The sequence below is a fragment of the Aegilops tauschii genome, chromosome 1 (genome assembly GCF_002575655.3).
Source record: "Aegilops tauschii subsp. strangulata cultivar AL8/78 chromosome 1, Aet v6.0, whole genome shotgun sequence".
NCBI classification, from domain to species: domain Eukaryota; kingdom Viridiplantae; phylum Streptophyta; class Magnoliopsida; order Poales; family Poaceae; genus Aegilops; species Aegilops tauschii.
In genome coordinates, this window is record NC_053035.3 from 500,337,488 (window position 1) to 500,353,550 (window position 16,063).

General features: G+C 43.5%; 1 protein-coding gene across 2 annotated transcripts; it reads right to left on the reverse strand.

Annotated features, from left to right (window-relative positions):
- Nucleotides 1-2,789: 2,789 nt before the first annotated feature.
- Nucleotides 2,790-9,908, reverse strand: LOC109773000 (disease resistance protein RGA5). Of its 2 annotated transcripts, XM_073502861.1 has the most exons (6): nucleotides 9,695-9,908; nucleotides 8,490-9,289; nucleotides 5,544-7,800; nucleotides 4,298-5,295; nucleotides 3,248-4,105; nucleotides 2,790-3,135 (listed from the first exon to the last, which is right to left on the reverse strand). In XM_073502861.1, the coding sequence occupies exons 2-3, from the start codon at nucleotides 9,287-9,289 to the stop codon at nucleotides 5,880-5,882; spliced, it is 2,721 nt and encodes a 906-aa protein (XP_073358962.1). In that variant the 5' UTR covers nucleotides 9,695-9,908; the 3' UTR covers nucleotides 2,790-3,135; nucleotides 3,248-4,105; nucleotides 4,298-5,295; nucleotides 5,544-5,879. The 2 variants fall into 2 exon arrangements, with proteins under 2 accessions (XP_073358962.1, XP_073358970.1); XM_073502869.1 differs by lacking the exon at nucleotides 4,298-5,295.
- Between the last annotated feature and the right edge of the window lie 6,155 nt (nucleotides 9,909-16,063).

Consider the following 16,063-nt stretch of genomic DNA (forward strand, 5'->3'; position numbering starts at 1 on the left):
TTTTGTGTGAACAGGTTTCACTCAAAGTCTTAACCAGTACCTGGCCGCCAGTAGGCTACCCCGCGGTTTGGAGCTTATACGTCATACTCCCTGGTCTCTTCGTGAGCTTACTAGAGATCACCCAAATCTCATAGACTGCGACGTTTACAGTCAGAACTCATATAGGTGTGTTCTTTCAAGACTGCTCTGTAGGACAGCATCTTTGCTAATTATAGCCAATAGAACCACATTAAGGCATGTTGCCAACCTGCCTTACAGCTCTGAGAGTTTTGCATCTTCACTTGGAGACGATCATAAGTTATTACTCTCCTCAGTTAACCAATAGCTTGTTCTTCCCAGATCCTAATTCACGGGATCTCCGATCACAAAGGTTGGGTTACTACTATGGTGTAACATCTATGGGTCTCATACCCATCTCCCTCGATGCAATATCTATCACATTTCGTGATAGTCCCTTTGTAAAGGGATCTGCCAGGTTTTTGTCTGTTTGTATATACGTAACAGTTATTACTCCGGAGTTTCTCAACTTCCTGACAGACTTCAAACGTCTTTTCACGTGTCTTGATGACTTTGCATTATCTTTAGAATTGTTCACTTTAGCGATAACCGTTTGGTTATCACAATTCATAAGAATAGCCGGTACAGGTTTTTCAACAACCGGCAAGTCCATCAAGAGCTCACGCAGCCATTCTGCCTCAACAGTAGCTGTGTCCAAAGCAGTTAATTCTGCTTCCATAGTTGACCTCGTCAATATGGTTTGCTTGCAAGACCTCCATGACACTGCGCCACCACCATGAGTAAATACATACCCACTTGTTGCGTAAAGTACATCGACATCGGAGATCCAATTTGAATCACTATATCCTTCTAGCACAGCAGGATGCCCTGAATAAGTAATTCCGTAACTCATAGTACCTCTCAGATAGTGCAAGACCCTTTCTAGTGCATGCCAATGATCATCACCCGGGTTGGACATGAACCTACTCAGTTTGCTCACAGCAAAAGAGATATCTGGTCTTGTAGCGCTAGCTAAGTACATGAGTGAACCGACAATTTGAGAGTATCTTAATTGATCTCTCGTTTCTTTCTTGTTCTTTCTGAGTGCCACGCTGGGATCATAAGGTGTTGGAGAAGGCTTGCTATCCATAAAACCGAATCGGTTCAAGACCTTCTCAACATAGTGAGATTGCGTTAATGTAATCCCACTCTCATCCTTAATAAGTTTGATGTTTAGAATTACATCGGCTTCTCCCAGATCTTTCATGTCAAAACTTTTTGATAGAAAAGACTTGACCTCATTAATTGCATTAATGTTTGTACCAAAGATCAGTATGTCGTCCACATACAAACATAATATGACACTATTGCCCCCGCCATGGCGATAGTAAACACACCTATCAGCCTCGTTAATGACAAATCCTGCAGAAGTCAGAGTTCTTTCAAACTTCTCATGCCATTGCTTAGGTGCCTGTTTCAGACCATACAAAGATTTTAACAACTTGCACACCTTTCTCTCTTCACCCTTTACCACAAACCCGTCAGGCTGATCCATATAGATCTCCTCTTCCAACTCTCCATTGAGAAAAGCTGTCTTTACATCCATTTGATGAATGATAAGACCATAAGAGGCAGCCAAGGAAAGTAACACTCGAATGGTGGTCATTCTAGCAACGGGTGAATAGGTGTCAAAGTAATCTTCGCCTTCTTTCTGAGTGTAGCCCTTGGCCACTAGCCGCGCCTTGTACTTATCAATAGTACCATCAGGCTTTAGCTTCTTTTTGAACACCCACTTACAGCCCACAGGTTTACAACCATATGGTCTATCAATTAGTTCCCAAGTTCCATTAGAAAGAATTGAGTCCATCTCATTATGAACAGCTTCTTTCCAATCATCTACATCCGGAGATGCATATGCTTCTGCAATCGTCTTGGGTGTGTCGTCCACAAGGTATACAATGAAATCATCACCAAAGGATTTTGCAATCCTTTGTCTCTTGTTCCTTCTAGGAACTTCATTGTTATCCTTCTCAAGGACTTCCTCATGTGATTGTTCGAAATATTCATCAGTTGTACTAGATTCAGGAATTATCTCAGAAGAAAATCTAGCAATGCTATGCATATCTTTCATAGGAAATATGTTCTCAAAAAATGTTGCATCACGAGATTCCATTATAGTATCAACATGCATATCAGGTACTTCAGATTTTACCACTAAAAACCTATAAGCAATGCTCCGTTGAGCATACCCTAGAAAGACACAATCCACTGTCTTTGGTCCAAGTTTGCGTTTCTTAGGAATAGGAATATTGACCTCTCGGCCACTCCATTTGATTGAGGTGAATAGGGAGGCGTCCTTTCATGAATAATACCATGTTCCTCACAAAATTCATCAAAAACTTTTGGAAAATACTCTCCACCACGATCGGACCTAAGACGCTTGATCTTTCTCTCTAGTTGATTTTCAACTTCAGCTTTACAGATTTTAAGGTAGTCTAATGCTTCATCTTTAGTTTGCAACAAATAAACATAGCAAAATCTAGTCGCATCATCAATCAAAGTCATGAAATATCTCTTTCCACCTTTTGTCAACACACCATTCATCTCACAAAGATCAGAATGTATGAGTTCTAGAGGTGCCAAGTTTCTCTCCTCGGCAGCCTTATGAGGCTTTCGAGGTTGCTTAGATTGCACACAACTATGGCACTTAGAACCTTTGGCAACTGTGAAGTTCGGAATTAAACTCATGCTGAATAGCCGAGACATTAAACCAAAATTAATATGACATAAACGAGAGTGCCAAATACTTGCATCATCATTAACATTAGCACAAATTTGGTTTATTGACTTATTGCAAAAATCTGAAAGAGAAAAGCGGAACAAGCCTCCGCACTCATAGCCTTTTCCTATAAATTGTCCAAATCTTGACACGATTACTTTATTGGACTCTAAAACTACCTTAAATCCATCTCGACATAGAAGGGAGCCGCTAACTAGATTCTTGTTCATAGTAGGGACATGCTGCACGTTCCTTAGTTGCACGATCTTTCCCGAAGTAAACTTCAGATCCACCGTGCCAATGCCACGAACAGAAGCATGTGACCCATTCCCCATTAGGACGGAAGAATCCCTTGCGACCTGATAAGAAGTAAACAGGGAGATGTCAGCACACAGATGAACGTTAGCACCCGAATCAATCCACCACGAAGATGATTGAAATACTGAAAGCACAATAGGTAAATTACCATACCCATCAGTATTGCTAGCGGTCACCATGTTGATAGTCTTGGAGCTTGTTTTCCCTCTGCGGTCTGCACGTTCAGGGCATTCCTTGGAAAAGTGTCCAGGCTTCCCACAGGCGTAGCACTCTAGCTCAGCCTTGTTGAACTTCTTCTTCTTGAAGGTAGTAGTCTTGGTAGGCTTGTTGAAAACAGGTTTGTTCTTCCCTTTGTTCTTGTTCTGTGGGTACCTCTGCACCATGTTAGCAGTAGGCTGAACCTCACCTCCTTTTTCAGTGGTATCTTTAGCCCGAGCTTTTTCTTCAACATCAAGAGATGCAATCAGATTTTCAACTGATATCTCCTGTCTCTTATGCTTCAGAGTTGTGGCGAAATTCCTCCATGAAGGAGGCAACTTTGCAATCATGCACCCAGCCACGAATTTGTCGGGTAGAACACATTTAAGGAGTTCAAGTTCCTTCACAATGCACTGTATCTCATGAGCTTGTTCAACCACAGAACGGTTATTCACTATCTTGTAGTCATGAAAACTCTCCATGATGTACAGTTCACTGCCTGCATCTGTTGCACCGAATTTTGCATTCAATGCATCCCACAGAATTTTTCCGTCGTTTATGTGCATGTATACATCACACAGACGGTCAGCAAGAACACTCAGAATGCATCCCACAAACATAGTATTGGCTTCCTGGAATTTTCTCCGATCTTCGTCGGTCATTCCCTCTGGAGCACCAACACTAGCGTGGAAAACTTTCAGAGCAGTAAGCCAGAGTGTGGTCTTCACCTGCCACCTCTTAAAGTGCACACCGGTAAACTTATCCGGCCTCAGTGTATCAGCGAATCCAGCCATAGTTAACTCAGGAAATTGCCTATAATTAGGTTTTTGGATTGTTGGAATATTAGGCAAGTTCATGATTAATTCCAGTAAATAATTCATGACTAGAAGAGATACTAGCATGCAATAATCTAGCAAACTAGAAGAATAGCAAGACATGCATAACAGCAGCAAACACGTAACAAAAGTTGTAGAAACAGACATGAACAGAGGATGTTGGACGTACTGATCGTTAGCTATTATGGGTGCGACAGTGTTGATGACGATGTTGGCGACGATCTGCTGCTGACGGCGATGAATACGACGATGAGTAGCACCGCCCGACTTGGACGGAAGACGACCCGTGATGACGAATTTGAGCAGTCGCGCACAGCGCTTCCCAAAAACCTAATTCGTCCTCTCCCGGTGCAGGATCGCAAAGACGAACGGTTCCGAAGACCTGCTCGCCCACGCGCCGATGCACGCCGGCGTTTGGGATGGAGTAGACTACGATGGCGGCGCAAGTTGTGAGATGAGGCAAAACCCTAGGTGTTTTTCGGTGTCTCTCTGGCCGCAGCCGGTAGCTATATATATTAGGACCAGAGGCGGTATTGTGTCGCGACCACAATCCCAAACCGACTCGGTTTCTAATTCGTATACTTACCGGACAAGAAATCAAAAACTTGTCTGTCAAGACATAAAATTAAAATGGCAAAAGGAAGCTGCGCTCCTGTGACCATTCATGCGCATGTACGCCATGCCACGCCACGGCCCGGCCAGGCGAGCAAGCGCGCGCGTGTGGTTTTCCCTTTCTCTTCTCACACACCACTTAGAGTGGTGGAGAGAACCCACTATATAAAGAGGTCCAATTCTTCTTCAACTTTCAAGGTGGGACTAAACTTAGCACCACCACTTGCCATTTTACACATGGGCTTTGAGATTTCAGAAATTGCTATAGGCCTAGCCCATTAATTCTAACATAAATATGGCAGGGCTTGTGAATAACTACCCAAAACATTACAACGAGCATCAATCACCACTGTCCAGCACCGTAGACACAAGTGTCGAGCGCCCAGAGTCTCTCCAACTTACAGCAGCATCCATCGACTGCAGGATCGCCCCAAAAGCAGCCAGGGTAGGTTGCGTCGAGTGCTATAGACCAAGCTCAACCAGAGTCCAAGGTTAATCGGAGTCTTCCTTCTGATTGTTGCATTTTTACATCCCAGGCATTGTTCGGGGCAGCAACTATGGCCAGGACAAAACCAACATCAGATTAATGATTGCTGCATATTCACAAACGTTCTTTCTTGATTCTAATTCAGACCCGTGACTATAAACCAGAGTTTATTAGGGAAAAGGGCAAAGAAAAAAATTTATAGGGCACTGCATCTCAAATTGTAATTCTTGAAACATAACTGGAAGTTAGGCATCAAACATCAAGAAAATTGCATTGCCAATGAAGAAAGATAACTGAAGCATAAATGGGTCATTACCTGCTTCAGGAAGCATGCAAACTGAGCCTTCCACAAAACTCTGCATTTTGCTTACAATCCTTTTACACATCAGTCTCCATGTTCGGCAGCCAGCTGCAGAAACACTCACACTCTTCCTACAAGGCCATGTAGATTCACAGGCCTCCAACCAATTCAGGATGCTAGCTAGCGCCCTGCTGTTGCTCTGGATTACAGGCACAAGGTCATGCAACTCACAGACAGCGCCATGAGATTCCCAACTCTGCATATTCATCAGTAATAAAAGGGCCTGTTGAGCAGCTGATTGTTGGTAAAACAGATTGGCCGCACAACCTGACAGATTCAAACTGTTTGTGACTATTCAACGGAAGGGTGGTTGGGGTGCAGTGATAAGGCATCCCTGAACGCAGAAACCATGGTTGCATCATGGTTGAGATCCCGATACGGTCTGATCTTCTGGAGGCATAACAGGTGCTCCATCCCAATTGGTACACTGCCACCCCACTCCCCGCTATTAAGACTGAGGGTCCGTAGGTTGGGCATGGCCCCCATCTCGAATCCCAGGTATGCCATAGCGTCTTCCTTAGGCCAAAAATGGAAGTACTCCAGAACGGGGAATAGTCCCGTGCCTAGTATAGCCCTTTCTTTAGGGATATGTGACGGAATGAATATGAGTTTGACGAGGGAGGGAAGCTCTCCTAGAAGACGAACCTCATCAGTCGAGGTCTCCTCGACACGCAGGCTGAGGATGCGAAGGCAATGGAGACCGCCCATCCATGTGGGAACTCTACGGAAATTCAACACCAGCACTTTCAATTCCTCGATATGTTGGAAAGGATTGGATAATGAGCCCATCTGGCTATGGATTTCTGTACCAGGCCCATTGAATTGAAGATGTTTGAGGTTACAGAGCTTTCCAATGGAGCAGACCAAAGCATCAAGTTCTGGCTTCTCCAAAGACCACAGAATGATTGTTAGGTCCCTGAGATTGGTCAGCTCGCCGAGACCTATAATACCGTTCATCCCATTCAATTCCCTCTGGCCGTTCCGCATGCCTACCGGCATCCTCAGGCTGTTCAGTGATTTCATATTCCCAATCCATTCAGGCAGCACCCCGTGGTTGCAATACTCAATATAAAGATAGGACAAGCGGGACAAATGGACTATATCTGAGGGAATGCTCTTGAGCTCTGAATCAATGTGCAGTGTCTCCAAGTAAACAAGCCCTTGAAGTTCAGCAGGGAGCTGCACGAAATCTGGTCCCCGAACATACAAATATCTCAACTCAAACAATTGGCTGATGGCGGTAAGGTCAAGGGTACCCTCATCTTCCCCAACACTGCCTTGATCAATCCTTAGCACCCGGAGATACTTGAACAACACAAGAGGAGGCATGGATTTCCCAAACAGTGTAAATGACCGTATTTGTGATAGGTTAACAGTAATAGTTGGGTCGTATGTTGCTCCACCACCAGCCATCGAGCTCAGAGATAATCGACGGACCTTATACTTGCAGCCATGCAGTCTTGCCATGCCTTCATAACTGTATGCCACACTTAAAAAGTTATTTCTATCACACTTGCTTACGATCAAATCAAGCATCAGATCATGTACTTTGCAAGAAAACACCTCTCCATAACTTGTTTCACAAAGCTGAATCATGCTTCTATTGATAAGTTCATTGAAATAATTCCTGCCAACAGCCTCCAAATCTTGCCCATGCAAGTTACCTACAAGGCCTTCAGCTATCCATTGTCGAACAAGATCGTCCCGTGAGATCACATAGTCCTCAACATACATACCAAGGTATAAAAAACATGCCCGCAGATAAGCAGGAAGATGCATGTAGCTAAGGTTTAATATACTCTTCATCTCTTCCAAGGAGGGATTTGTGGCAGAGTGGGCACCCAGAGAATCCCTTATACTCTCCCAGCCCTTCCTTGATCTTTCTTGACTGGCTAATAGGCTACCTATTGTGATAATTGCAAGAGGCAGCCCATGACACTTCTTTAAAATCTCAGTCATGACTTGTTCCAATTGGGGTGGACAACCATGTTCGGACCCAAATACTCTGTTCAACAATAACATTCTTGAGTTTTCTTCGCTGAGAGGTTCCAATTTGTAGATGCCCTCACGGTCATTCTGACAGGCTGCACCAGCCACAACTTCCACTCGCGTTGTGACTATTACTCTACTTCCATTACCCTCTTCTGGAAACACGCACTTAATAATGTACCATGCTGATTCATCCCACACATCGTCAACAACAATAAGGTACCTGTTCAAATGTTTGTAAAGGTTAATTACATTATAATATAATATGATTAAATTATAGACGAAATCATCAAAATATGGACAAATAGTTTCCAGCAAAAAGGAATATGGAATTTTCCAAGAAGCTGCGAATTATCATAATGAATGGATGGAAAAGTAATACCAAAGCATATAATTGCCCATGTCTACCACAAAGGCCCAAAAAAGAAAAGCAATCACAAATCTTGCACGCCTGGACAAAGAATCAGTACCAGATATGTGAATTTGATGTCATAGCTCGATCTTTAGATCAGCTATTTTCAGAAAAAGAAAAGGTGTGGAGTGGAGGTATGTTTAATCCTAAATGTACAAATGTCAAAACTTCCAACAAGTTTAGCACATGTGTCACATAGACATTCAATAGCCTGTCTTTAAAAAAATCTCTTCTCACTGAAGGCACATGGGTTTAACATGTTTCTATTACCCTATCAATTATGACACTAGCTGGAAATATAGCAATAATTTATTGGTTTTTCTGAAAGATGTATTTTTTGTACATGTTTTCTCTCTGACTTTAAATTTCTATCATAACCGAACAGGCAAAATGCAGCTTGGATGGACAAATATCAGTACGAAATGTACATTGACCAATTACTTAGCTCAAAATTAACAAGTTTTGCCCATGCAAGTGGCTGTCAATAGTATATGTAATACCTTTTCTCTTTCAGATAATTCCTTATCTCTTTAATGATGTCGTCAACCTTACGAGCACGAGACGAGACAGGGTTGTTCATCCCTAGTTTATATTGTAAATTGTTGAGTAGCTCACTCATATCAGGCCTCTGTGAAACTGAAAAGAATGCCTTGCAATCGAATTGCGAGTCAATCTTGTCATACACCTGCTTGGCAAGTGTAGTTTTACCAAGACCACCAAATCCAACAACTGACACCACCTTGAGTTTCTTCTGAGTATCCATCAACTGAGTCACAACCTCCTCCCTTGGGCCATCAATGCCAACGAGAGTATCCGCCTCCTGGTATATCGCTCGCAGCCGAGGGTCAACAACGACAGAGCTAGATGCAGGCTTCCAATCATCAATCTTATACCTCTCGCGCCGATCATTTGCCTCCAAGGCAAGAGTCTTGAGCTCTTCCATTCGGTCGGCTATTCGAAGGCGTTGTCGAAACTTCTTGATGAATTGAGTAATCTTCTCTATGAAGCCTGCCTTGGCATCATCAGCTCGAAATTGGTGCATGAAGTCGTCGATACAATTCTCCATGTCATAGGACATATCCCTAACATGATCCACCCAGTCCTTGGCGGTTGGGTCGAGCTCATCCACGAGCTCCAACTTGTGAAGAACAGCCTTCATGGCGCTGAGTTCCTTCTCGAGGAACGAGGCCTGCTTCCTGACCCCTGTGAACTTGCCGTACTCTTCTCCCATCAGCGCGTTGAGCTTGCCGATGAGGGGGTCCATCACCCCACTCGCCACGGTCACGATTTCGTAAGCCATCTGTGAAGCAAGAGTTAGTGTGGCTTTTCCGATAAAGACATGTATTTTTCAGATAATACAGCAACGTCTGTGAACTAAGTCTGCAGATAGGTCCATGACAATACATTTTTGTTGTTGTTGAATACTCCCTCCGACCCAAAATAAGTGTCACTAAATTTTGAGACGGAGGGTGTAGTAAAACAGTACATAGGGTTCAGAACGATATACTGGATTTAGATGGGTTCACAACAATACAACAACACATTTGGCAGATGGGTGAATTAATAAAGTGCTAAAATTTCTTATAAGCAGTAAGTACAGCATAAGTGGCACTGAATCTACTCCACACACACACAAACAAAAAAAAAGCGTGTTCAGCTGAATTAACCCTAATGAAGGAGAGGAGGCGGACGATTGGTCAGTTACCTGATGTGGGCACGTAGATGGGGATGTCGGGAAGGCTCCACGGGTGAAGGAGAGGAGGCGGACGGGGATCGGGCGGCGGCGAGCCGGAAGCGGAGGAGGCGGTCGGGGAAGGAAGCGGATCTGGATTGTGTGTGCTAGCAAGGAGAAGGGACGCTGGAAGGCACTACTAGAGGAGATGAGCCAGTCAGTGGGAGTGAGGAGTGAGTGGCGAGGAGTGCTCGACGACGACCCCACGCGACGACCGACAAGACGACTTGGCTGCCTCGCGAACCAGGCCCACTTCCGCACGTTCTCCCTCACGGCCCAGCCCACTGACTAAAATTAAGAAACTGCAAATAAATCACGTAGGCACATTTCTTCCCCCCCCCCCCCCCCCCCCCCAAAAAAACGTCAGCACATATACTGTATCATATATTCTCAGAAAATAAAACATACAGTGTATCATGCTAAAAACACATACTCCCTCTGTTCCTAAATACTTGTCTTTCTAGGCATTTCAATAAGTGACTACATACGGAGTAAAATGAGTGAATTTACACTCTAAAATATGTTTACATACATCCGTATGTGATAGCCATTTGAAATGCCTAGAAAGACAAGTATTTAGGAACGGAGGGAGTATACTGTAGTGCATGATTTTTTCCTCGAGGACGATGCACGACAGGTTTCATGGTTGCTTTGGATTAGCGATATCTACTGTTGTTGGTCAGCCATTGGTCTTTGGTTTGGCCCTATTATTTGCACTTTTATAAATATGTTTCCTTCTTTCTATACATGTGATAGGTGTTGTGTTTCGCAAAAATGTGATCCTGATGAACATAATGACTTGAGTCGACAAGCACGCTTAATTTGGTGTGCAATTCTTTCTTTCTATTGTGTTTTTTTGTATTCCAATCCCACACATCAAACAACATGGGCAAAAAGGAGTTAGGAGGTGTTCTACTCCATGTCTTGGCGAGATTTATACCCCCGCAACACATCTATGAGTTTGGTGAATAGTGATGCACTGCGGCGTCGAAGTTTGTGCTTTTTCTTCATCATTAAAGTCTCTTTTCAGTTTTCAGCATGTTAATATTAATTTAAGGGTGTGGCTATGTCTCAGCCAACTGAGGCTTAACAACATCAGCATGACGTATTTGGTTTATTTGATTTTCCCACGTCACAAGGTTGTTGGGGGTTGTTGTTTTCATTTTTCTTTTGGGTTGTGTGTGGGCTAGTCAGGTTGTTTCCGTGTTGTTCTTTTTTGGGCTGGTCTTGTTCACAAGCCTTTTATTTATTGTTTTATTTACCTTTTATTCATTGTAGTTAGTCTACCGGCTGAGGCACTCTATATTGGAGTGTCGCCCACCTTGGACAGCCAACAAAAACCACGCCTCCAACTTGGGGCCAAGCAGCTGAGAGTTAATGTAGTATTTTTCATTTGCGAAGTAGTCTGCATTGTTGGATAATGATAATATAGCTCGTGTAGTACATGAGTACTAGGAAATAGTATTTTGTGAGTATGTGGCCTTTTAAATGAAAGTTAGATAAAATCAAAACTTTGACACCTTCAGGCTAATTTTTTAATAAAACATAAACTATTATTTTGCTTGAACAAAACAACATATGAGAATAAATGTTGTTAAAATTTTAAATATGCACCGTGCGCATGTTTTCTCCCATAGGAAAAAATATTGATATGAATAAATAAAATATTTCCCTATATTCCAAAAAGTGTTGTGAGAATAAATGTTGGTGCATATGTAAACAAATGTTCATGCATACACACAAAAAATGTTCATGAATATGAAAAATAAGTGTTTATTCATTTTTCTAAATGTTCATGAAAGATTCGAACGGTGCACGTACATTCCAAAGAATTTTTTATGAAATTTTAAAAAGCATACTAGCATATTTTCAAAATCTTCATGTAATTCTAAAAAATAATCCGCCTTTAAAAATCCATAAAAGGCTGCGTAAAAAATGAAAACAAAAACACATGCAATTGTGGTTGCGCGTGGGTATGCTAGAGGTGGGGATACCGTGCAAAAGATAAAATGAAAACAGAATAAAAAATACCACAGATTTGCAGTCATGTGAAAGACATGCGGTTGTAGTCGGGGCGACACTTTGACTTGCATGCCTAGTAACAGACATGCAATTGCCCCATCCATGATAAAACATTCACAAAGTTGCAGTGAGGGGCGATGCTTGCAGTTGCATGCCTAGTGGCTGACATGCAACCTCTCCCTCTAGATAAAACATCGCAGAGTTGCGGCTGGCGACGACGCTTATGGTTACATGTCTAGTGGCAGATATCTGATAACTCGTAAGTTTAGGGGATCTATCATATCCTTTTTAATAAATAAAAGTGTCGAATCCAAAGAGGAGCCGAAAAATATAGTAACAGAACTTAAAAAGTGGCAGCAAGAATCGTGTTGTCAGCTAGAAAAATGTTTAAACATAGAAATAAACAAAGAAAAACAAAGAAAAAGTGAAAATATAAATGAAAAAGAAAATCAACATCACGAAAATAATACGGACACAAAAGGCATTATAAAGCACTTAAAGAATAAAGAATAGTAAAAAACATACAAAACACCACTAAGTTACAATTGTGTGGAAGACATGCAGTTGCAGTTAGGACGACAGGTGCAATTGGATGCCTAGTGGCAGACATGCACCTGCCCGCACGACTGAGCCCCCTTGACAAAACACAACATAGTGGCAGTTACGGGCGACACTTGCAGTAGCATGCCTAGTGGCAGACAAATAACTGCCCCTCCCCGACAAAACACCACAGAGCTGCCGTCGCCTTGAAGACATGCAATTGCAAGTTTGCAACCAGAGGTAATATTTGCAACTACATGCCTAGTGGTAGACCTGCAACGACTCCTCTCTGACAAAACACCATAGAGTTATAGTCGGGACGGTACTTGTTGTTACATTTTTTTTAGAAAAGGAGGATGACCCCCGGCCTCTGCATCTGGGAGATGCATGCGGCCATTTTATTGATTATTCTTGAGGACCTTACAAAGTAGTACAACAATATGCCTGAATCCGCCATCTTGGCAATATCTGCCGCTACTCCAATCCATATGATGAAGGGGTGCAAGCTGGGCCAAATACCCAGACCTCTCACCTAAGCCTAACATCAAAAGCCGGAGGCCCCGACCGAGCCACATACCGGGTCCGAGGCACAAATCGGTCCGACGCACTCACATGTGCCGTCGCAGCCATCTTCCACTGGTCCATCTTCAGAGAAGATTGAGGTGCCAACCTTGGCAGGTGCCTCCGCCATCGACGCCACCATGACGCCAAACGACCACCTCCACCTACGCGAGTTCATCTCCAAGCAACGGACGCAGATCCATGCTAGGATAGGGCCGCACCACCGCCGTCGCCCACCACCCACAAGCGCCACCAAGCCCCAAGGTTCCCAAAGCGGCGCCTTCAAGAAGGGAACGACGCCGTGAGCGCCGTCGCCGCCCAACAAAGTTAGGGTTTTCGCCCGGGAGACCTAGGGGAAGGGGAAGTGAGGGGATAGTCCATACCGACGCCTCCAAGGAGGGGAACGACGCCCTCAGGCGTCGCCATCGACGCGGCCGGCCATGGCCGACCAGGGATTTCTCCTGAACTAGATCCCCGCCATCAGCAGCGCCTCCTGTACAGAACCGGCGACCCAAGGAAGCGTGGCCCGACGAGGTTGGCCCGCACGCCGAACAGGGAAGGAGGGGAGGCGCCAGATCGCGCGCACCAGCCACTGCAGAAACCGCCGCCGGCCGCAACGACCACCGGATCCCGCCGCCCGCGCGACCGGGATGCCAGATCCACCGCCTGCACGGCTGCTAGCCGGATGTGCCTTGCCAATGAAGCCGCCGCTCCAGATCCGGGGTTCCCCACGCAGAGGCAGGGCAACCGAGGCCCCGCCGCCACCATCCTTGGCGCCCCGGGCTTGCCCGGCGGCTGCCTCAGGCGGCAGCGAGGAAGGGGCGGCTAGGGAGGAGGAGGGAGGAGGGTCTAATGGCAGATGTGCAACTGCACCCTCCTCACAAAATGCTATAGAGTTGCATTCGTGTTGAAAACATGCAGTTGCAGTCTAATGTGGCACTTACAGTTGTGTGCCTAGTTGTAGAGATGCAACTACCCCCTCTCCCCGACAAAACAAGACTGAATTGCAGTCAAACATGCAGTTAAAGTCCGGACAATTGTACGACCACATGACAATATTTTTAATTTCAAAACTAAAACTATTGTTCGATAAAAAAAAACTAATGTGAAACAAAAAATGTAATAATAATAATAGAGAAAAAAGGAAAAATAAAAATAAAAGAACCAAAAGGAAAACCACAACTATAAAAACGAAAATGCATGAAAGAGGGGCGCAAGAACACGAAGGCCTCGCGTCCCATCCCTTCGGTGCAACAGAAAAAGTAAAAAAAAACTCGATAGACAAAGAGAAAGTGAAGCTCCTATATCAGGGAGACCCTATTTGACGAACGCACATGAGAGAGCACGAATGGGCTGGCCCATCGAGAGGTACCGCGGGACGTAAAAAGACAGCAAAAACAAACGACGTCGCGAGAATTCAAACACGAGACCGACCGCTTGTGATTGCAAGCTCACAGCCACTCCACCAAACAAGCTTTGTTGTCTGTACAGCAGCGCGCAACCTAAAGTTTGAAAATTTTGAACAAAAACATTGCAAACACTTTTTTTAAAACAAGAACATGTTTGGAAATGCCCAATTTTTTTTGAAAAACATAAATATTTTCTAAATTTATGAACACATTTTTTAAACACAAACATTTCTTAAACTTTTAAACTTTTTTAGAAACACGAACAGATTTTTAAATTTCCGAACAATTTTCAAAAGAAACAAAAAACGAAAAATGAAAAAATGAAAAGAAACAGAAAACGGAAAACAGAAAAAAAAGAAATGAAACAGAAAAAAAAACCAAAAAACTGGTATAAAAATAAAAAAAAGGTACTGGGAAGATGGTTCCCAAAACCGGCTGCCTCGCTGGGGAAGTGGGCCGGCCCAATTGTCGCAGGCGGGGGATAGCCGCTGCGAATGCTCGACATTTTGACGCAGTTAGCATCAAATAAGATTCCCCCTATATCGTGACCTACACGCCAGGTTCTTCCAAGCGCATACCACCTCGCGTACACCGCGCGCCCTTTTAGGCCAGCCCATGTGCGGGGCGGGACGTCACTTGTGTTTTTGTTTTTTCTATTTTACTTTTCTTAAAAAAATAATTCATCATTGCAAAATAAATGCTATAATTGGAAAAATTGTGAATTGTGAAAAAATGTTAGTGAATTCAAAAGATGTTTAGGAAATGATAAATGCTCATCATTTCAAAAAAATATCGAAAATAATCAAAGAATATGCAGAAATTTTAAAAATGTTCTGAAAATTTTAAAAATATTCACAAACTTCAAAAAAGATCACTGATTAAAAAATTATCCATGAATTCGAAAAAGGTCATCAAATAAATGCTCCTGAATTTCAAAAGTTGTTTGAAAATTTCAAAAAACATCCGCCTATGCAAGAAACTTGTTCATGAATTCCAAAAAATGTATGCAATTTCAAAAGGGAAACTATTCCCATGAGCCGGTGGATGCATCGATCTTCCCCATCAATAGACACGTGCCCTTGTGGTCCAAAGCAACACATGCCCCTTCTCTAGAAACATCACGAACATTGCATCTCCTTCCCCGCCTCTTTATGCCTGTTTGCAGCCATGGCCACCACTCGAGTGCGCACGCCCGAGTACCGCTCTAGCCACCATCAACCCAGTTGCGCCGCTCCAGCCTCCCGTCTCGCTCTCTGCTGTCGCTCCGGCCGGCGATGCATTTTATAATTTTTGCAACAAGAACCTTGTTGCAGAAGTCCTTCCGCAACATCTTTGTTGCATAAATTTCTTGATTCACACATCACACGACTTCATAAATTTTCAATGAAAAATCTCCGCAACATCATTCATGCAAAAGTCCTCCCACAACATTATCTATGTTGCAAAACGTAAAGGCAAAAAATCCCGCAACACTGCCTTTGTTGCAAAAGTCCTCCTACAACATCATCTATGTTGTAGAAAAAGGTGAAGATGAAAATAAATAAAAATCAAGCAAAATAACGCTTCCGGTGTTTTTGCAACAAAATTGTTGTTGCACAGCGAGCTACGCAACATCTATCTCGTTGCTATCGTGACACACCTCATCAAGGAAATCTAACGGCTATATGTGGCTCAATCCAGTGGCGCACGTTGCGGTTGATGTTTTCAATTAATCTACCGGCAGACGCGTAGCGCTCCCCATTTCAGAAGATGTTCTTGAATTCAAAAAATGTTCACGAATTTGTAAAAAAATGTTCACTAATTTAGAAAA